Consider the following 22,406-nt stretch of genomic DNA (forward strand, 5'->3'; position numbering starts at 1 on the left):
CAGATTCCTATCCTTCTGGCAGATAAAATGCGATATCTCGGACTCTACCAATGAAATTACTCAAAAATTAAATTTAAAATTTTTCTAAAAGTTCTACTCATTAATGTTCTTCAAACGCAAAATATTTTAGCCCGAAATATTTAAACCATTATTGAAAAACTAATTGGAAAGAGAAAATAAATTATCAGTTTCTGAGGGGGGGGTACCAATTTCAATTTCTTTTTTTTCTACATTATATTTGTAGTGTGTATTTTTTAATTTTAATTGTAAATAAATTCAATAGAAATAAATGTTATTTTAAATTCATGATTCAACTGAGCAGCAGTATTTTTTTTAAATAAATGGAAATTCAGGCACCCGTGTAGTGTTGTAACCTTACAGTAACCTTACCGGTCTAACATCCCAATGTTATGACGAAATTTAAGCGACATACTTGCTAGTATGTAGTTGTGGAAACTAATCAACATCAACATTATCTATCACGCACCAATATTTTTGGAAACAGTTGTAAGTACTTTCACACTAATATAAAGAAAAAATGTCGAAAAATTAAATTAAAATTTATCGTCGCTTTTTTAATTTCTTTCTTAATTTTATAAATTTAAAGCTTAAGATAATTTAATATTTTAAAGTTAATAACCTTTAACGGTTAGAGTTTTATCAACTAAGTGCTCGATACGATTGCTGAAATAAGTTAATGATGCAAATTTAAGAGAAGTGTTACTTTAAATTGAATAACCTACCCAATTTTCAGCGGTTAGAGTAAAAAACAGTTAAACCCCTAGACAAGAGCTCGAATCCAAACCCGCAATACACCTATGCTTTGCCGTTCAGGCTTTTAACCTCTCAGTTACAATAACAGCGTCTTCTCTTTTGAATTTGTTTCCGCCTTATTTTTATCATTGAGTATTCTGACTAAATTTTATTCTTTAATTTTACTTGAAAACTAGCTTACTGCATACATATTTGCATACTGTTAAATGTATTTGAAATTTTAAATGTTGACATAATACTAATTTATCACTAGTTCGATAAAACAAGTATTTTATTTAAGATATTACAAGTTGCCCAGTTGAATAAGAAGATTATAGTGTGTTCGTTGAATACCGGAAGTTGATAACCACCATAGGAAATATAATAACCTGACACTAAACTACTTACTACACAACAACACACTATAAGCTCTACGTCACACACCGCTTATTATATTTCCATTATCTAACCACTTCTTTTAATATTATATATTTCTGTATAGGTAGTTTTTTCCCCTTATTATTATTTTAGATTAGTTGTATTATTTATTCCTTTATTTATTTTATATTATTTAATTCTTCACAGTTTTACGCTATATGTTGTGATTTTAATAGGAAATATTTGTTAAAAGGTTGAAGCAAATATTCTTCCGCCATTAATTCACTTATTATGATATTAGTGGACATTAGAGATTTAACTGTTTATTCCTCTACTGTCTGCTGTGGTAGCCCAACCGGTTTTTTTCATTGGCTTTCTTGTAAAAACTGTATAATAGCCAAATTCTCATCAAGAAACTTGCTTTAAATGGATTTCCCGAAGTCAAACTCTTAGGCATTACTTCGAATACTTTAAAAAAATTTTTGCTTACTCATTTCTACAGTTTTTATATTCATCTAATGTATATGATATCATAAATCACAAGACCTTTTCGTGATTTAACGTCTGTTCACTTGGTCACGTAAACTGCGACTGACGCAGTTCTAAATATCCACAAAGGAAAGTGAATTTAATTTGGCAGGTAGAAATAAAACTTAAATCCTATTATTAACATTTTTTAAAAAATTATTGATCTACTATATGTGTGAAGTTAATTTGGAAACATAAATAGAAATCGAAACCTCATGAAGTGGGTGAGGGATTATACCTTTCAGAATAATCCGCGGTCTCTTCAGATTGTGTTATTGAGTTGATTCTAGTTACAAGCTATGCTAACTGTACAGTTAAAACACCAAATACACTAAATCAATTCACACTTCAGCGCTCATAGATCAGAGAAAAGAATGCAACGTAATGAGTAACTTCCGTAAAATACTCGAAATGTCTAAAAATCCCGTTAATATTGTTTGAGGGACCATCAACATATCTTACAAGTAGCCGGTTGCAATACGTTGCTGCCGGACAACTGTTAGCGTATTTGCAAATTTTCGTCAAAAAATTAAAGTTGTGTGTTTAAATTTCTTATCTAATAATTGAATAATTACAAAATTTAGCCATTTCTGAGTGGCAATATTTAAGGAAACAAGTGGTTCTACTCGCTCCCCGATTATTGGGGCTACCCTCCATTCTTGGCTCAGTGCAAAATTAAAATCCGAATACTTTTCCAAGTTAAATGTTATATCTGGAAACAAACCGCCTCCCGAGGAAGGCCGCAGATTTGTGCCGGGAAGAGAGAAAGTTTACGCGGGAAGGGCAGTTGGGGGGTGCCGCTGTTAGTTTCCAAAACTTCTTGGCCGCCTCCTTCCGTTCCAATAAATTCCCCATTTCCTCTTTCCTTTCAGGAGCTCTCTTTCATACTTCATCCCCTATATATATATATTTTCGCTTTACGTTTCTTTGAATCCAGAACAGTTTTCTTTTTTAACGAATCCCTCCTCCCATTTTTATTTCTTTGGACTTTCTTTACTGTTTGAGTTTTTTTTTTTTTTATTCCTTCTGATAAAAACTTTGAATGTTCGAACAGTTAAACTTGTTTTTCACATTTACCATTTTTCTTAGTAAACTTTGTTGAAGTTTCATTCTAAAAATATTATTCATTTTTAAGGATTTATTAGAAAACTTCTTGACTAATCTCAAGTAGTTAACACATCAATTATAGATCGTGCTACAGCTGGAACCTGAGATTCTCCTAAGTCTGTAGAATTTATATATGTAGAGGATTACCCTGAAAGTTGATCCAAGAACAATCGAATACTTAATCAACTTTTCTCTTATTACGATTTTGGGTGTTCTACAGGATTTGAATACTCTAATTTTTTTTATATTTTTTTAATTAAGGCGCGTCAACATCTAAGGTTATTGGCGCCCGGAGCTTTTTTTCAGTGCACTGCCGGTCTCCGGACAGTTTTCTCTCGTTACAGACAACACTCTGTCCATCACCGGACAGTGAGCTGTAAGAAGCTCCTAGGAAGAGAAAATCTAAGGGTCAGCAGCTGGATTCAAAACCGGGACCTCCGCGTGGGAGTCCAGTACGCTAACCGCATAGCTAATCCCTTCCCTTTATTTCTAATATGTATCTTAATGGAATTAATTTCAGTCAGATAGTAAAACAGTTAATATATAATTTCTAAATTATTTTTAAATAACTTTACTAACATTAGTCACACTAATAAGTAGAAGTGATAGCGAGCATGTCAAGTTTTCGGTTTGGTGGTTTCCAAATTTGTTTTTTTGGTAGTTTTGGTCAAAGGTCACGTTTAAAATCTAAAAGCTACCTCTAAAATTTGAGCATAATATTCAGGAAATCCCATATGTTCTTATTCTTATAATCGATAGGAAATTGTGCGTTTTGTTATGTTCATTAGTACATTTTTTTCCAGAATTAAATGGCAAGTTTAAAATGGAATTATTGTGAAATAAACTTAAAATTTATCTAGTCCAGGAAAAATTACGTATCTAGTTAAACTAAAAAAAAAATCATCTATGGGGAGAGGTTTAACGGTGTACTGGCCCACCAGTATTTAAAACAATATGCAAGTGGCATAGAATAAAAAGGTTGCGCAGACATGGACCACGGGATGTTGCAGGAAAACAAAACAACACACGGATATATTTGAGATTGGCATCAACATGGGGAAATGATAAATCCATTCATTATGGACGCACTGGATTCAAAATTTGTAAATGTTACGCGATGTGATTGATGCTGACCAGGGTTTTGTAATTTGTAATTTGGTATAATGACTGCTGCATTAAAATGCAATGTTTCAGTTTCATTTTCTTCTTTTTTTTCGATTTGAGCTAATTAAGTGATAAATGTAAATTGGTTATAATTAAGTTTAGTTGATAAAAGCAGAGAGGAGGGTGCGTGATTGGAGGGGGGGTCGTAGAGGAGTAATGTGTGCATGTCCGGTCACGTTGTACTATTAACGGAATAAGCTGTAGTCAGCGAATAACGGGGTGCTGGGCATTGTTACGTAGCGGAGGGAGACGGTCCACACCCTGTGGGGGGGGACCGAGCTCCTCTACAACTGTACCAATGTTGTCCACCCCATACTCCGGGCCAATATCGATCGTCGACTATAGCCAGCACTCTCCACTCTCGTGCTCTGCCCGACTACTCTTCTACCAACATCTTCTTCCAACTTGGTCCTCACCATCGCTTGCTTATCCCGTATCTTCTGGCCATCTTCTCTGGACGGGCCTCCTTCGTAAAACTTTCCTTCTACATCATTCTAATGAATATTTCTCATTAAATGAAGTAAAGTTCGAAGCGAACTCTGATACAACTATCTCTTGCTGCAGTTTAGGTAATTAAATGTTCTTGAATCTAAAAAAAAAAGACTAAAAAGTTAATTAATTTCAATATTTTAGTGAAGTGATGCCTTTAAAGAATTGTGACGTCACAAAGTTAATCTTTGAGGAATCCATGTTTTGAATTGCTTCCAAAAAAAATGTTCATCTAAGGTGACAAACCTATCAATACATTAGAAGGAACAAGATCAGGACAACTGGAGACTCTCTTGAGGAGCGATATCCAATCTTTCCCCCCTCGATTGGTTTCCCCCAAAAATATATGGGAATAGAATAACTTCTTGATACATCTTGACATCCTGATGGTTGTACCTATCTAACAACTTCATTACTATCATCCCCAATACAAGTAGAACCTGTGTTGAGGTGGTTGATGTGTGCAAGTTTTTGGGCTTTAACCACGAATTATTTGGAAAAACTCCAGGTCATTATCTCAAAAAACATTTCTTTCGAGAAATAATCGATGATTGAATAATCGATTCTTTTTTCTATTCTGAGGCTTCCCTAGAGAGCCTTGGAGGTAAACGGATCTTGGGGGCGGCTATATCCTCGCTAGAAGATTGGAGTAGAGATGTCCCGCATTCGAGAGTTATTAGAACACTCGTATAGTTTTCTGTGGAGGGCGCCATCTTTTGAAACGGGTGCATTGGTCACTAGGGAATGGTTCCGCCGAATAGGTGGCTTCTTTGTTTTCCTAGATATTCCATAGAGAACCTAGATGAGTGGTTTAATCATCCAATATGAGTGGTGACATCTAAGTACCATCTAAGATTCAGCAGATCTAAATAATGGTCGCGATGCAGTATATCCCTTCATGAAAAGAAAAACTACATTCAAACATACTACGAGGAAAACTATGGTTTTGGCTTAATCTGCCATCTACCCTTCGATTGAGCTTTTCATCTGAATAGTACCTCTCGCGAAACAAAAGAAACGGAGAATTCAGATAGTCTAATATCAGAAACAACTCTTGATATCCACAGAAGTCTCCAGAATGCCCGAGAGGGCATGAGAGATAACCATTTGCTTGTTGTTAAAATGGCTACCATGATAAATTCTTGTACAAATTACACTTAACATCGCACATTTCTTGGTTGTTGCTCTAATAGGGACATTTCTCAAACCAAATTGGCTTTATAGGGAAAGTTCTTGAGCATGAGTTGGCCTAAAGCCAGCGTGCTCACTTTATACTCGTTATTTACCAAGCGGTACTTGTTGCTGATACAAATCTTAAGCAAATAAAAGGAAATAAGTTTTCTTTTAAACATCTATTCAATTTCGAGTGGCACTTCCGGCTGACCTGTTTTTGACTAAAAGCTTATTTCACTTCCTCTAGCAGTATGCACACAAACAGATATTAAATTTTAACTTATTGCAATTTTTCGATTTTTTTTATCACACACAGAGCCCAACGTGTAAGACTTCCTGAGAAACTCAAAATAACAAACTGCACTTAGATGTCTTTTTTGGGCTGAAATGAGGACTGATGGACAGAGACATGGGTATAGCTTCCCCTCCCACTTTAAATATGGCGTATTACTGAAAAAAACAAAAAAAAAACGCCAAATTGACCGATTAGATCCGTAGCGTTACTGAGTGTCATCATTTGAAATGGTGAAACAATGCACCTATTTCCAACAAGTAGATGAATGTTTTCAGTATTGGCCTTAAAACAGGAAATGGTTCGTATATTCTCCTTATAGATTGAAAGTGATTGCAGTATAAGAGGCAAATTCGAGTTGAAGAATGTCGCATTATTATTATTATTATTATTTAAATAGTAAATTAATACGGATGTTAATGAGTTTCAAGTTGAAGAAGATAACTCAGGGTGTTGGGTTTTGAAGGGCATTCAAAATGTTCATTAGCAGCAACGTTATGTTATTGTGTAGTTGGAGGTAGAGGCTCATATAAAGTTTAGTCTAGCTGGGTGGTAAAGAGGGGATATTGTTAGCGCGCGCAATGGCGAGAAGGGAAGTCTTGGGGGTGTGAAGCACGCGAAGGCGGCAACACCGAGAGTAACTAAATGGCTGTTGGATATAGCCCCATTCCCTGACTGGGGTCTGTGTGTTTTATGAATTGCACCTCAACCTCCTCGCTCGCCGCCCCTTGACACTGCCAGAAGCTTGCCGGGCGCGCTCACACCCCTGGCCAAATACTCTTTAAACTAGTATGAACTACACAGGAACTAGGTATAGGGAGAGGGTGTAGCCGCCCACTAACTGTGTAAAGAAGCACCGCTTCTCCTATACAACACACCCCCAAACTCCATAAAACAAAGTTATACAACTGTTCTCTCACTCTCTATACCCTGCCGCCTCCAGCGTCCACCCGCCGGAACGCCTAGCTTTATCTTCTGAGAAGTCAAGATTTGGAGCGGGAGATCCAGGGCTCCTCTAACTTTATCCCACTCCTCCTCTTTCTCACCATCCAATTCCTCATCACTGTTCTTGCTTCTCTTTTATTCTCTTCTTCGTAAACAGCTTCCCCACTCACACTCAGACTTCCTCTCTAACAGCTACAACAAGCTGAAAGTCTTTACCGCCACCACAAAACTTTACTTCAATATTTCCTTCATTACATATTTATTTTATAAATTCCATCTTGCTATTACATAACCATCAAAAAGAAAACAACTGTTCAGCTTTTTTTCTTTTTTGCTTTTCTTCTGGGGGAAACAGAAAAACATTTTTTATAAAAGTAAGTGTTATTGATAAGCAGTTGTAGAAATGAAACTATTATCTAAATTTACAAGATTTCCTCGACAACTTTAAACACAAAGCGCTACAAACGCTTTCCAGAAGACGGAAGACGAATTTTGTCGCAAGTAACTTCCATCTACATTTTAACTTGAATCGTTTAAATTAGGGATTCGCCAAGAAAGCCAGGGTTACACACTAAAACGTGGAGAGAGTCGAACATTATGCCCCCAAAAAATTGATTCTTCTTTTGCAATTAAACTGTCGAATAGGTAAAAGATGCGTTCATCTTTTCTAATTAAAAATCCTTTGCAATCAGGGCTCTTTAGAGGTTTTTCTTGGCATTGGCTTTCGCCATACAGCCAGCATCGTCTAGGTCAGTGGTGAGCAAACTTTTTTAATGGGGGGCCACAAAGTTTAAGAAATTCTAGAGGAGGGCCAGAATTATAGAAAAAATGCATTTTGTGTTAAAGCTTTTAATCATAATATTATAAAAACATTACAGCATTACACACTTGTGTAACTACGCGGCTAGTTTAGCTTCACCTATAGGTTATGCATCTATTATTCTACTAAGTAGAATCTACTTTATACTTCTCGACCGTCAAAACGTAGTTATAGCGGGCCATATACTATCCATGTCGATGGACCCTCGGCGGGCCGGATTAAATACTTTCGCGGGCCGGAGTTGGCCCGCGGGCCGTACTTTGCCCATCACTGGTCTAGGTGCTTATCACAAGAATATCACTCACTCTCCATTCTTACTTATAAATACATTCGCTTCACATTCATCCCTCTACTATATACAACTATTTACAAACTAACTTACTGCTAATGGATGGAACAGTACGCTATATTCCTGCCATCCTTACAGCTTAACCGAAATTAATATCACGTAATCCTTCTCTAATCATTTTCTTCCATTCAATATAATCGGCTATAACTTTTTAAATACATTCTTATTTCTTTTCTAGCTCTGCTATAGACTTAAACACATAAATGTTGGTGGAGAATATTGTGTCTTCGTAGCGAAATGGTGCATCTAAATACCTGTATATGTCGTCAAACATACGTTTCCTTTCTACCACATAACGTGGACATATCATTATTATGTTAGAAATCCTCATCATCATTGCAATCTACGCAAAGATGATGTTGATCCTGTGTAGATACAATCCGCACACCGCGTGGTTCGCTCTCAGCCTGCTTATTGTCGTAACAACCCTCTTTAGAGTAAATTATTCCGTTAAGCAGATAGTTCATTGTACACCAAACAGAAATAGGTTTTATTTACTACTGTATTTATTTATTATTTTGTTTCATTTGTTTGGGGGGTTTGAATTTTTTAGAAAATCACTTGTACAAAAAAAGAAGGGATTTAGCAATCACTTGACCCAAATTGTTGGCTCTCTACATTAAATGAATTACAAAAAGATTTGCCACTCATCGATGGTTAGAATCGTATATGAGTAATCACAAATTTTTTGAATACTTTCTGAATGCTAAATTATTATGTCAGAGAAAGTTAAAAACATTATTGGTTATTTGTCTTTTATCAATAACTGTCTAAAATTACAGTCACAAAAACAATTCATTATACCTATCTGACATTGGATGGTTTCGTTTAAAATTATTGACTGAATTCACTATAGTTTAAATTAGCCATTCAATTTGCGCCTTCTTTACATTACAAAAATTTAAATTCAAATTGACATAGGAAATAGTTTCTTAACATTGGGTATAAATTATTATAATCAAAATTTCTATATTTTTGTGGAATTTAATTTTGATTTACCGCGGAAGCTGTAAGTTTGTCCTATTCTTGTTATTGGGAACACGAAAAAAAAAAACCTCTTTGACTTCATAATTAAAATTCAAATCAGCTAGTCAGTGTCAAGTAATTTTAAACGGAAGCGAAAGACGCGCGGGCAAATAGATCACAGTGTTACTAATCCAGATGTTTCCTTTTAAAATGGCTCTAACAGTTTATACTAGAACCCTAGAGTGAAACTCGAATGGGTTCTAGTACAGGGATATGTATTTGGACATCTTCCTTGAAGTGCCTCTTTGGGACTATTCTCCAGTTTCACCTGACTTCTACATAAATGTTACTGCAAATTAATTAAGTTGGGTGAAATTCCAATTTTACGAGAAAATCATAAGTTTGCATTGACAAGAGAGGGTTGTCACCCCAAATTTCCATTATAAGACATTTTAAATGTTGTTGAAGCATAGCGTATAATTCCACCTTTTGTACCAATAATATAGTCACAATCGTTCAACTTGTAGAATAAAATTCAAAATTTAGTAAAAATTCCATGATAGAATTTTATAACAATTTTTTTTTTTTTTGCTAAAAATAATTTCGTAAGCATTTTTGGCTTTTTTTTGAGATACATTATTTTTAAATGTTAATTCTATGGGTTCAAAAAAAATATAAATTTTTTTAGGTTGATTTTTCCTCATTTTCCCTTTTTTTTTCTTTTTTATTTTAGATAAATAAGTAAGTGGTAAGTTATCTTCACCTACACTCGCAAAATAATAAAATAAAATGGAAAGAAAAATAAATGGTACTGTTTTCCTTATTGTGGTTAAATTGCTATTAATTGAAAAGCGTTCTTGACCCGTTCAGATAAGTAGAGAAGTATTTTTAAGTTCAAAAAATTGTATTATTATTGAGTTCTGAGAAGATATCTTTTTATTTAATATTTAAAATTAAGATTACCTAAAAGTTTAATTTAATTTAAGCCCAATATGGGCAGAGAAAAATTTCATATGAAAACTGTCTGGATAAACGGAAGTAGTAAGCGAATTTTCGCAGATTTTCTATTTTCAGTTACTGCCGGAAATGTCCTGTTAAAATTCCACAAGGATTGATCTGATCACGCGCCGCTAACCTGTACCCTCTGTTCATCCAGCTTAACCTCCACTTGTAACTTGTGACGATGCTGCTAGTGAACATTAATAATTCCACTAATCTCCTGATAACTCCAGATCATTTTCTTGTAATCTTTAACTCTTCCTCCTGCGCCCAACTATGAGTATTCATAACGCCGATAAGATTCTGTAGTATTCCATACTTGACTTGGTCCATTTTACTTAAGCGTTCTTGTAAGAAGAATGATGTAGGCTAAATTGTACCCGATATTGGTTTACGGCTGGCCAATAGGGTCGTTATGTTGCCGCCCACCTTTAAAGTTAACGAAAAAACAAACTGACGAATATCGTTTCACAAATTTTGTCGTTTCATCAGTGGAAACAGCAAAAGTTACCTTTATTTCCAGTTTTAGAATGTGATCGAAGCAATAGCAACAGTTCTGATCAGTCAATTTATGAAAGTATTCCCCTTCCCTCTCAAACAAATGATTAGATATGCGGTACTACCGCACGAATTCTAATGTTATTGAAAAATTTCATAACGTACTTTGCAGGGTGTGAGTTTTTTTGCCAGATTTTATTTTGATTGGTTAATTATATATCATTAAATCAATAGTATTGCAGCATGAAGAAGTTATTCCATTTATTAAACATTTATTTAATTAACATTGATAATAATAATAATAATAATGATAATTAATATTTTAGTACAGTACAATTTCTCGTGGCAATACTGTATATCAGTTAGCCCCCCGAGTCTTATTATATAATAATTTTATAATTATCAGTTTTCCAAAGTTACCTTATTGCAAAGAAATTTAAATACTGCAAAAAAAAAAGAGAAACTAAGTCTTTTTTACATCAGAATGTTGTTTTTTGTCTTAGTGCCCTTAACATTTCGACATATTGACATTATCTAGACCTGCAAGATAAGAAATATTTTTACAACTAGTTTTAAAAAAATTATTTGAGTTATTGTATTCTTTAATCAAAAATTTTTGTATATGATGAAATATACTGCAAGAATAGAATTGTGCTTATCAACCATTATCATTTGCATAACAAGGGGCAACAAGTCAATGGTCTGTTATGACTAATTTTTCTGCTACGTATTTCAAAAATTTCTTTTTGTGATAAAGTCGATCGTTTTGGGTGGGCTATCTTAAAAAATTGGAATTGATTGCGTCAGTAATCTGTTACGAGAATGATCGCATTAGATTGAAACGTTATTATCACCCTTACAATCACTATTGAAGGGAAAATTGGTAGTTTGAAGTGCTCGCTTACTTTCGCTTGTCTAGTTTGTAAGACCCCTGTAATGTTATCCCTTATTTTTGGTATGACCTTCCTCGTACAATTAATTCTTGATGAATTGAAATTTTTTTTCATTTCTGGCATCTGGCTCTCATTTTTAAAATAGAATAGCTAGATTTTATTCAATTTTTTGCTATCAGCAGAAGTAGTAGTAACAATGAAGCAATAAATTTAATGGGGTCAGCATTTTGGGCATTCACAGCGGGCGGCTGAAAATAGGGGAAGTGGGAGTCATTATTATGTTTTCCATAGATCCTTTCTCTGATTGTCTCTCATCCCCTAGATTTATCTAAATGGCATTCGTATAGATTATCCTATTTTGTATTTTTATTATTTATTATTATTTTTCTCTCTTTTCAGACTAGTGGCTGAAAGGACGGCGTGAGAGACAGAGAGAGAGGCGGCGATGCAGATGTGATAGGATGGACAAACGGAAAATGCTGGCCAAGAGACCGAGACTGGACTCTGTTAGGGGGCCGATCGCTAACGGCCCCATGCAGACACGCCCACTAGTCGCCCTATTGGATGGACGCGATTGTTCCATAGAAATGCCAATTTTAAAAGATGTGGCCACTGTTGCGTTCTGTGATGCCCAATCAACTTCCGAAATACACGAAAAAGTAATCTTTCATTGTTTTAATTTACTCAGATTTTTACATAATTAATCAATATTTATTTGTCTAATAGTGTTGGCAAAAACGTTTATTTAAATAAAAAAAAATCAATAATTACAAGCATTAATTGCTACAATATTAATTATAATAATAAAACGTTTTAATTTTAATACTCTTAAATATTGTGTGGCCTTAGTAATGTTCACCTATCTTACAAATCATGATATTTCGCCCAATTTTGTTAATTTAACACACACAAAAAAACCATTAATGACTTATTGTTTAACAGAGTTACTCAAATCATTCATAATTTTTAGTTTTTCCAAAAGATTAGTTACAAACTTACGTAGTTTTTTTTTTTTTTTGCCAAAAAGCTATAAGCAAAAGAGCTCAGAAACTTAAAGGATATGGCAACTTCTACGATCAGAAGGAAGATTTAACCGTGACACTCAAGGTTGTGTGGAAAGGAGGTCAAAACTGGCTACTTATCAGAAAGAACCGTGTAGCACGAGGACAGTTTGTGAGAGATACCGCGAATTAGTTTAGGAAAAACAAAAAAGAAAGCAATTATAAGTCAGAAAATGCGGTTCCGTTTGCTATCTGCATCTTTTATTTGACCGCTAGCATTGTTTGTTACTGACCTGAGGAGCAGGGATTCACATATTACTGCTCGATCTCCAGCAGTTGCCTAATTTCTTAAATTTACTCTTGAGGGAAACTAAGCTTATTTCCCTTTATTTTATACTTAAATTTTCTTTTTACAATCATTATTCAAAAAAGTTCATTTCTTGGAGGTTTTCTTTAGAACTATTTTTTTGTTGTTGTACTTTAGTGTGAAATGTATCAGTGTCTTCCAAAACTTATGTTTATTTTTTTTTTATCTATAGGTATTGAATGAAGCTGTGGGTGCGCTAATGTGGCACACAATTGTGCTCACAAAAGAGGATTTGGAAAAATTCAAAACTCTGAGGATCATTGTACGAATAGGTAGCGGAGTAGACAACATAGATGTTAAGGTATACCAAATATATTTACAAATTGTATACATATTTTAGCAAATTAGCTGAAAAATAATTAGCGAATTTTCTCCATTTACAGAAATCTTATAAACTTGCAATTATCGTTTTGATGTGTAACACTGAAATTAAAATTAATTGTTAGCATCTGGTCGCTTGCTACGGAAAGACCAGAATGGTAGACATGATTAGTATCCTAGACCAACAGCGAGCGATTCTTTTGTGGGAATGCATGCATGAAATTCGTCTTGTATCACTTCAGGCAAATATGTAATTGCTGCAAAAGAGGAGTCCTCATGACCGGAGAGTTTATCTTATCATGAAAAACTTATGGTTGCAATACGTGCATTTCCTTATTTTAATTCTCAAATTTGCTAAAGAATCACTGCTCAGTAGTACATTTAACTTTAATTCTCTTCAATAGGATGAAAAATTAATGCCAGTTTCAGTCATTATATGGTTCTATGAGAAGCGTGCCATGTCATAGAATTGGGAAATTCAAAAGATGAATTCAAAACATTCATTGGGTTATGAGAAGAAGTATTGTATAAAAATTTCAAATAATTGCCCAAATTATAATACATTTTTTGTTTTGTTTGATAAAAAGTGTATTTAATAATGTCATAAAAAAAGATCGGGTCATGGCCATATTATAAAGATAATTAATATATTATTCGTGTTAACATTTTAACTTCATACGAATATTATCTATTTTATTTTATTTCATTATTATTTGTTTATTTTTTCTGCTAATATGTGTGCATTTTTTTTTCTTTCTTTTTAGCTAATGTCAGCAGCATTTTCCATTTCATTCTTTTTGTAGATTTGTAACAACGTTTTATTTTTGCTGTGATCAGCAAATGTGCTACATTAGGGTGTCGTACAGCTGATGCCACTTTTTGCTGACTAAAGGAAATGCTCCAGGGTTAGAAAAAGAGCTTATACTGGGCAAAATCTTTTAACCAGCCCAATGGTGGGGGTCAACAGAGGGAGAAAAGTGTCTTTTCTCTAAGATTAAAATGCAAAAAAAAAATAATAATAATACAATCTTAGTTCTTCTGGATGATCTTTTGATTGGCTTGCCTTTTTCTAATTATTTAATTAATATTTATTTTAATATTGTCAAAACAAAAAATGTAAGTATTCAAACTTGACTTTATGTAGGTGCCTTCTGTATAAAATTCACTGATATAAAACTATACTGGCGAGACCTACGTATGTTTGTGTTTTCGAGTTTTACAGAAAAACTTTTTTATCGTAACATATTTTTCAAAAAAAATCTGTTGTGAACATGTACATTACATACTTAAATATCATTGGATCTTACAGTTCGTTCAAAAAAATTGTTAATTCCAATAATATTCATGATCCCTGAAAAGATGTTTTATAGAAAACGAAATCACTGCAAAAATATATTAAGTAAAATGGCATTTACTATCAGCTATTTTCTCATTAGCATTAGATTCATGGATTTTGGTTTCATTTCTTGATAAATTTGTTTCATTTTCTGTTGTTCAGGCTGCTGGCGAACTGGGCATAGCGGTGTGCAATGTACCAGGTTACGGTGTTGAAGAAGTGGCAGACACTACACTCTGTTTGATACTAAATCTGTACAGGAGGACATATTGGCTTGCAAACATGGTTAGAGAGGGTAAAAAATTCACAGGTCCTGAACAGGTTAGTGTAATTTTTTTTTTTAAGTTGGTCGAAGGAGATTTTATAAATAACTTTACAAGGAACACAATATGGCCAACAAGCTTCGCTTGAAGAAAGCTTTTCCTATTTCAATGCTTTATTTACTCTTATATTGTATATATTTTGTAATGCAGGTACGTGAAGCAGCACAAGGGTGTGCACGAATTAGAGGGGATACCCTTGGGATAATCGGCCTTGGTCGAATAGGATCAGCCGTTGCACTTAGGGCAAAAGCATTCGGATTTAATGTAATATTTTATGATCCCTACCTTCCAGACGGGATCGAGAAGTCTTTAGGGCTCACAAGAGTTTATACATTGCAGGTACTTTTTATTTATTATAGCATTTAGTTCAGCCTAATTTTTTTGTAATTACTTAAAGTGATTTGTTTGTGATTTGATATATAAATGTTTCAGGATCTCCTTTTCCAATCAGACTGTGTATCGCTTCATTGTACGCTGAATGAACATAACCATCATCTTATTAACGATTTCACTATCAAACAAATGAGGCCAGGTATTCCATTTATATTTATAAATTGCAACTGCATCTCTAATTTAATGAAACTGGCCATGACTCTTGGCTAGCAACATCTTTAAGAATCTTGGTATTCTAGGAAGAATCCGAATCTCATTCATAATAGTTCGATCAAAACGAACAATACCTGAGGTTACCCTAAGATTGCCCAGAAAGCCATAGGCTCTGTTTCTGTTGTGGCAGCCACTATAAAATACTCTTCTCCTTATTCTGAATTAGATTTGAAAGTTCTCAGGGCTCTGCTAGGACAAAGGTAAGGGCATTTTTCCTCTTTTTGCTTAAAAAATCCAAACATGTTGGGTAAATAAACCCAGTTACCTCCTCAAAGGTATAAGCTAAATTCCTTAAAGGTAATACGGATGGACTTGATGTTCCGTATTTCTTACATATTATCCTCGCCTTGTAATCAGTCTCCTCTCCTATGACCTTCCAGTGGCTTCAGTGTAATCCGCGTAACCCAACTATTGATCGGACTTAATGAATATTGATTTTTGATTGTCTACAGTCCATCTTCTCGTCACTACTCTCTTAAGAGTTACAGTTCATGCTCCCCTCATCCTTGACTCATACAGACCAGTCTTGTCTCTTGATTGTGCCTCCTTCAACAAAGCCTAATCAAACAGGTGAATTTGGAACACTATTTTTTTTTTCCAAGACTGTTCAGCTGTTTCACTTCAATAAAGAGATGAAATATGGCTGCTACTAATTCTCTACATCTCTTAGATCAGTCTCACTGAATATATTTGTTCTTTAGTCGATTTTCCTTGTCATAAGGGATTCTCCGTAATTTTTTTTGTTTCTCTGTCTGATTAAGGGAGCAATCTACAAAATTATGCTAGCAAGGCAGTGATGTAACCCTACGATTCAAACCCAAATATTATTCTCACTCTTTTTAAAAAGAAGAATGCTTCACAATAACTTATTTTATGCTTAAATGATCAACAGGAGCGTTTCTAGTAAACACAGCGAGAGGCGGTCTCATAGATGATGAAGCGTTAGCTACAGCATTAAAGCAGGGTAGAATCAGAGCAGCTGCGTTGGATGTGCATGAATCTGAGCCGTACAACGCTTTCCAAGGTGACCAACGTAAGTTTTCAGCCTAAAGCTTCTACTAACTAGACTGGCCATCATCCCTCTTACTGGACACGATTATTTATTTTCTTATGAATTATTTTAGAATGCAGTATAGATTTTTTTTGGTCTTTATTGTAACAGATTTTAAGTACTACGAATATTTTGATAGAGGCGCCTTAGAAAATTGACTGTTAATAAAGCATTTTGGGAACTAAAAAAAGTTCATATGGCGAGGAACTTCATTCAGTTTCCTGCAGGTCGGAAGCGGGGTTCTAAGTTTAGACTTGTGAATGGAGAAGTTCTCAGTTCGACTCCAGCTATTGGCTACATTTTAGTAAAATGTTAATATATTAATCGTAAAATATGAACTTCTTCCTTTCGTGTACGACTATTTGGTAGTTGGGCATTCTGTCACAGCTTTTTTTGGTGATTACCTCTCTGGAAGTAAACAATATCTTAATATAATGAAATAATCTTAATCAATATTAAAAACAACTTTGAAGAGACCACTTTTCGGACACAATTTTTATATTTAGATTGTTGTGCCCACCATTCTTTTCAAATTATCGAGAGATTTTCTTGTTAGACTTTTTGTGTATTATCTCCTCTGGTTTCCAAAAGCCAATGGTCTAAATTACAAGTAAGCAGTGTATAAATGCCTTATCTATTCCATATTCCAACAGTTTTATAATTATTTATTTATCTATCCTCACAATATAAAGAGCGTCACTAGCAACAAAAACTCATGCATAACTTAGTTATATTAGTGGGTTTAAAATCTCTTCTGAATTTCTTGTGAGTGTTTATTATTAAGTTATTCTTAAACCAAGCTAAGCGTAGTGATATTAAATTAAGTATAAAATACTTTTATAATTAAAACTTACTGCATTCTAGAATTAAAATAAATTATTCACCCGGAAAGATTTTAATTTTTTAATCTGGGGCCTGCAATAGTGTCAGAATTTTAAAAAAAGGAAGTGGTGTTTTCTTAATTCTTCTAGATTAGATATCATCGGGTAAAAACTAAAATGTTTATAATCTCGTCTTGGTGTTGCATGCAATAATCTACCAAACAATTCTTCCAATCAAAGAGAGTTATTCATCATGGTCGATGTCATTAAAAACAAAACAAAACATTCACAAAGTTGTGACAAATAACTGATGACACTGACAGACTGTTAACATTTATAAAATTTGCAAATTGCTGCTAAATTTTAATAAAAAATAATAAAATGATTTATTGGTGTTTTGTGGTTTATTTATTTATTCATTTTTAATTAAATATAATTTGTTTGTTTTCCATTAATGGGCATGATTTTTTTGAAGTTATATGTAACAATATGACTGAATATTCTTTTGTGGTGTGGTGGAGTTATTAAAGGGATAAATATTAGTGTCAGTTAACCCAGGTTTTGAGTTTGTTATTTAAATATTACAATTGATTATTGTATGTTCCTTTTGCAATATAGGTGTAATGAGACTTTAAGAGTGATTATTAGAGTATAAAGGACGTGCTGGGTCATGTTAAATTGTAATGTCACGTTGGAAAGATAAGGGCAATGAGAGGGCCCTTTTTCTTCTTAAATGAGCAATGTCTTAATTAACTTCTAGCCTGTGCATCATTTGCACTGAATAGTTGTTTAAAAAAATCTAGCAATTATTAAACTTTCTCCATTTTAAAAATGCGGTAAGTAAAGTAAAGTAATCGCCTATTTTTTCAGGCGGGGCTTAACGTCCAACTACCATTTAGGTGTCGTGGACGGAGGCAAATAGCAAACTTATTTTACTGTAAATTTCTTTTATTAACCATTAAATAAAAAATCCAAGGCCTAAAGACCGGGAATCGAACCCAGTACCACAATGCATATTAGCTTTGCAGGTCTCGCCTCTAACCGCTCGGCTACCGTGGCGCCTTTAAATCTTTCGCCTTTAAAAATGTGGTTGAATCCGCAGTGCTGGATAATGTCTTTGTTTTAACCATCATAGCCTCTTTTTTGTTTTTGTGATCTCTGGCGATGGATGAAAATCAATTAGCGATATTTCTCACTTGTCTTAGTTTCTTTAAGGGTTTTATTTTTTATTGTGACTAACATAGGTTTACTGTGCCCTTTACCGTGCTAGATAAAACCTTACCAGCTTCCTCATAAGACAAGTTATCCAGGTTTTCAAGAGAAGTATTTGAAAAAGTCAGGGAACTGCAGTTACTATTCCCTGATAACACTTTGTCTCATTAGGGATCTTCTAGGAAGGGAAAAAAGTCGGATCTAGGGAGTATAGTTATTTCCAGCAGATAAAAGCGTTCTATTAGTATATTTATTATTTTTTTACATACGTTCATTTATTTTATAGATGCATTATTACAGCAATGTAAGCCGAGTCTAGAAAAAAAAATTCTATTGCAAACCTTAAACGTAAGATTTACTGTTATCAAACAACGACTTCAAGGGGAAATAAGGTTTAGTTGTTCCCTACGTCAATCTGTGAACGTGAACCTTACTTTCAAATTAGCCAAACAATACAATAGATGGATGTGTTTTTATGTTCGGTCATGTAGCCTGAAAAAAAGGAGGTGAATATAAGCCTCGTCACGTAGATATGGTTCACTCATACTCACTGATACCCCTGGCTGGACACTTCTTGATGTATCGACAAACTTACCAGCTCATTTTCAAGGATGAATGCCGCGAGAATGTCATGAAGCGCTACATATTTGTATCAAAGAGTACAACAACAGCAGGCTCCTTGGGTCCGATGAAGAGGCGGATGCACTCGATTTGGCTGGCGTGGCGTACTCAACTGATTTGGCCAGCTCGAATACTTTCTCGTTGACTGCAATCCGCAAGTACCTGAGACCTGTGACAACAACGCCTCCAGTCATCAACCCTCCTAAACCTAAGAGAATAGCTTTTTTCTCTTTACTGGAAGTTTTCTGTTAATTATGTGTTCAATTTCCATAATTGTTTGTTCATGGAGATCACCAACATTGGAATCATTTTTTTTTTAATCAAGCATCCAGATAAGATATGACCTTGATTACTTTCCCTGCCTTTCTTTTTATCCTTGAGATTATTTTCATAACGACTTTTGTCTCTAAAAGTTCCAAAAAATAAATTTAAACGCAATTTTTGAAATGTCTTTGGTTTTAAACTCATTTGTAGAAAAATTTTGAAATAAAAAAATCTGTTGTTATTCTTACCTGATTTTTGAATTGCAACTTTAGACTTTCGACCTTTAAGGTCTGCTGTTCCTCTGTCATTGTTTGTAGGATGTGAACGATCCAGACTTTCCTTACCATTATAAATAGTTATTATAAATTTAATTAATTAATTATCTCTGAAGAAATACAAGGTCATCTCCTCTTCCCCGTCAACATTTGGTGTCTGCTAGAGCCATCCATTGAACTCCTACTAATTCAGGATTCAGTATGTACAACATAACTCACTATTGTCAGGTGATACCTACCATTGGTGATACACTGCCTAGATAAGGTGCAAGACTTTTGTTTATTTCACGCTTCTTTAATAATTGCAACATAATCTCTCTTAAGGTCTCGAACATTTCTAGCCATATAATGATTTTGGTGGAATTTATTCTATGTTCCATTCACAGATAAGAAAAGAAAACAAAATCTCTTTAATAATATTTATTTTTTTACTTTTCAGGACCTCTGAAAGATGCACCAAATTTGCTTGTCACCCCTCATGCAGCGTTTTACAGCGATGCCTCTTGTACAGAATTAAGGGAGATGGCAGCATCAGAGATAAGGCGGGCGATTGTGGGAAGAGTCCCAGATTGCCTTAGGAATTGTGTCAATAAGGAATATTTCCCAACAGTTGTCACCTATCCAGGAGTGGGCAGTACAGCTTTACCACCCACTGCTCAGCCTCCATTAACAGATGGTATTATTTTAATTATTTTTTAATATTGTCAATATTAACTATTAAGATATTTTCAATATCTAGGGCATGATAAACAAATAAATAAAAGTTTATTGCAAAAAAATAAAATAAAATTAATACCTCGCGGGCAAAGCAAAGAAAGAGCTCAAAATTCTAAGTAGATAAGGGCCTAGTCTGCAAAATATTTTTGGTTTGTGGCTCTAGTTATGTAGCAGGTTTGTTCTGATAATTCTAGATGAGTGCAGCATTAAGATTACGGCTCGCTACACACAGTAGATATAAGCGCACTAAATAATTAATAAATCATTATAATTTATTTAATAAATCAAGTCCTGCACTAAGCGATTGGAATAATTTTTACGGTCACTTCACCACTACGTATTGATTGGTCCTCGGTTGCTAGTGGCGAAACTTTGGCTATTTCTCAACATTGGTGGCGTCTGACGCAGTAGTAGCCTACATGACATAGAAGAGGACTTCATTCTATTGTACTCCATCTTTATATATATATATATATATATATATATATATATATTTTTAGACCTGTATATGCATTAAAACGTAAGCTTATTGTAACTGCAATATCAAACCAAAACTGTATAGGCTTAACCACTAACACCTTAACAACAGAATCAGCAAAACGCTTTGACAGATTCTTCAGGATAATTATTTCTAGTTTTATCAAGTTATTCGGTGGTGGCGGCTTCCAAGATTGGAGGTTAGTTCTCGAACTCGCAATTCCTAGGTGGGTGACCTGTCCCCCATTCTCAGTTCACTGCCGGCCTTCGGAAATTGTTTACTATTTGCCGACCACATTCTCCATGATCAACAGTGAGCTGTAAAAGTCTCTCAAAATCAGCCAGCGAGTCCCAAATTCGAACGTAAGGTTTTCTGAATTCAGTATTTAATCCTTGTAGTGCTAGCTAATACCTTCCATATCTTATGATTTTCACAAATCTTGTATATCATTATGATAATTATTAATTTATGGTTTTTGTTCTTTGTGTTGTATAAAGTTTAATATGTGGCAGGTATTAACGGAGGCTACTACAGCAGCGGCGGTGGCGTGGTAGCGAGTGCACTGCCCGTGCAACAGGCCCATTCCACAACCGCCCATGACAGTGTGCCCCACTCGGCCCCGCAACCACCACCTCCTCCACCCAGCCAGCCGGCATCCCAACAGCAAATACCACACAACATTGTTAGTATCACATAATCACTAATTTTATCTAGTATTATTTAAACAAATCTACTGCCTAATTAATACCAGGCTGAGGCACACTATTATGGTTGGATAGCGATGGCCGGAGAAATGTTGGGGCGAGGGAGAAGAGCATTCCACTCACCCAGTGACCTATGAGACTGCACTTAACTTTTCCGGAACTATGAGGCAAGCTTCTTCCTCGTAACTCTCTCAGTCTGACACGCTCCATCCTAAAGAAGCAAAAAATGATTGACCACCTCACTGGTGGTGAAAGGAAGTGTGATTAAAAAAAATGAATAGTTTAAAGATTCTGTTAACACTTTCTGTTTGGGATGTAAGCATTAGTGTTCGTCACATCTTAGAATCGGATGCTCCAGGAATGTTTTTTTTTTACTTACGCATCAATGAGGCGAGGAGTTTCGAGAATTTACTTTCTCAAGTTTTTAAATTCAGCCAGTTTCATTAAATCCTTTATCGATGGACGACTATTTATCATATCGAAGTAGTATGTTGAACAGTTATTGGGAATTAGAATCAAACTGGATAATCTGAATTTGTAATTAAGAGACTCGCAACTCCTAACTAACATTTATTAGTGAAGCCTAAGATCTCCAGATTTTCCCAAAAAGCGAGGGGTGTGATAACGTACGGAAATTGTGATCTTGGCGATCTAGTGGTTTCCTAGTCTCCCCTTATAGGGGACACTCTGTTCACTCAAGTAAGAGTGGACATGTAACGATTTTAATATGGTTAACATGCTTATTCCTGTTGACCTCGATAATGGTATGCGGAACCCATGATCTCAATTTGTGGACCTTACTCATAAGTTGCTAATGTCGTACAACTGTGTTCTGGTCACTCTCCATCTCCCCTTTGAAACATTTCAGCAAATAGTTTGACGGGAATCAATATGAATCAGTTTGTTTAAAAGTTCCTCATTAATGAAAGAGCAGAGAGAAGTGAATCGTTGACAT

At 34.7% G+C, this 22,406-nt stretch overlaps 1 protein-coding gene and 1 long non-coding RNA gene across 7 annotated transcripts in view; one reads left to right on the forward strand and one right to left on the reverse strand.

Moving 5' to 3' along the window:
* CtBP (C-terminal binding protein) overlaps nt 1-22,406 on the forward strand; it is a 58,458-nt gene that overhangs the window by 28,960 nt on the left and 7,092 nt on the right. For 2 of the 6 annotated variants that reach the window (XM_074113650.1, XM_074113651.1), the window contains exons 2-10: nt 11,754-12,013; nt 12,895-13,023; nt 14,542-14,700; nt 14,853-15,041; nt 15,135-15,234; nt 16,201-16,341; nt 19,992-20,228; nt 21,260-21,429; nt 21,527-21,618. In XM_074113650.1, the coding sequence (XP_073969751.1) occupies nt 11,816-12,013; nt 12,895-13,023; nt 14,542-14,700; nt 14,853-15,041; nt 15,135-15,234; nt 16,201-16,341; nt 19,992-20,228; nt 21,260-21,429; nt 21,527-21,618 (1,415 nt within the window). In that variant the 5' untranslated portion in view covers nt 11,754-11,815. The remainder of the gene's footprint in view (nt 1-11,753; nt 12,014-12,894; nt 13,024-14,541; nt 14,701-14,852; nt 15,042-15,134; nt 15,235-16,200; nt 16,342-19,991; nt 20,229-21,259; nt 21,430-21,526; nt 21,619-22,406) is intronic. The other 4 variants (XM_074113652.1, XM_074113654.1, XM_074113655.1 and 1 more) reach the window with 4 other exon arrangements.
* On the reverse strand, nt 18,632-19,569 carry LOC141446829 (uncharacterized). The gene is made up of 3 exons (XR_012453912.1): nt 19,526-19,569; nt 18,988-19,419; nt 18,632-18,884 (listed from the first exon to the last, which is right to left on the reverse strand). It is a non-coding gene; the product is annotated as an uncharacterized lncRNA (long non-coding RNA).

This window comes from Rhodnius prolixus, unplaced genomic scaffold (genome assembly GCF_049639745.1).
Source record: "Rhodnius prolixus isolate KJV_2025 unplaced genomic scaffold, Rpr scaffold_7, whole genome shotgun sequence".
NCBI classification, from domain to species: Eukaryota; Metazoa; Arthropoda; class Insecta; order Hemiptera; family Reduviidae; genus Rhodnius; species Rhodnius prolixus.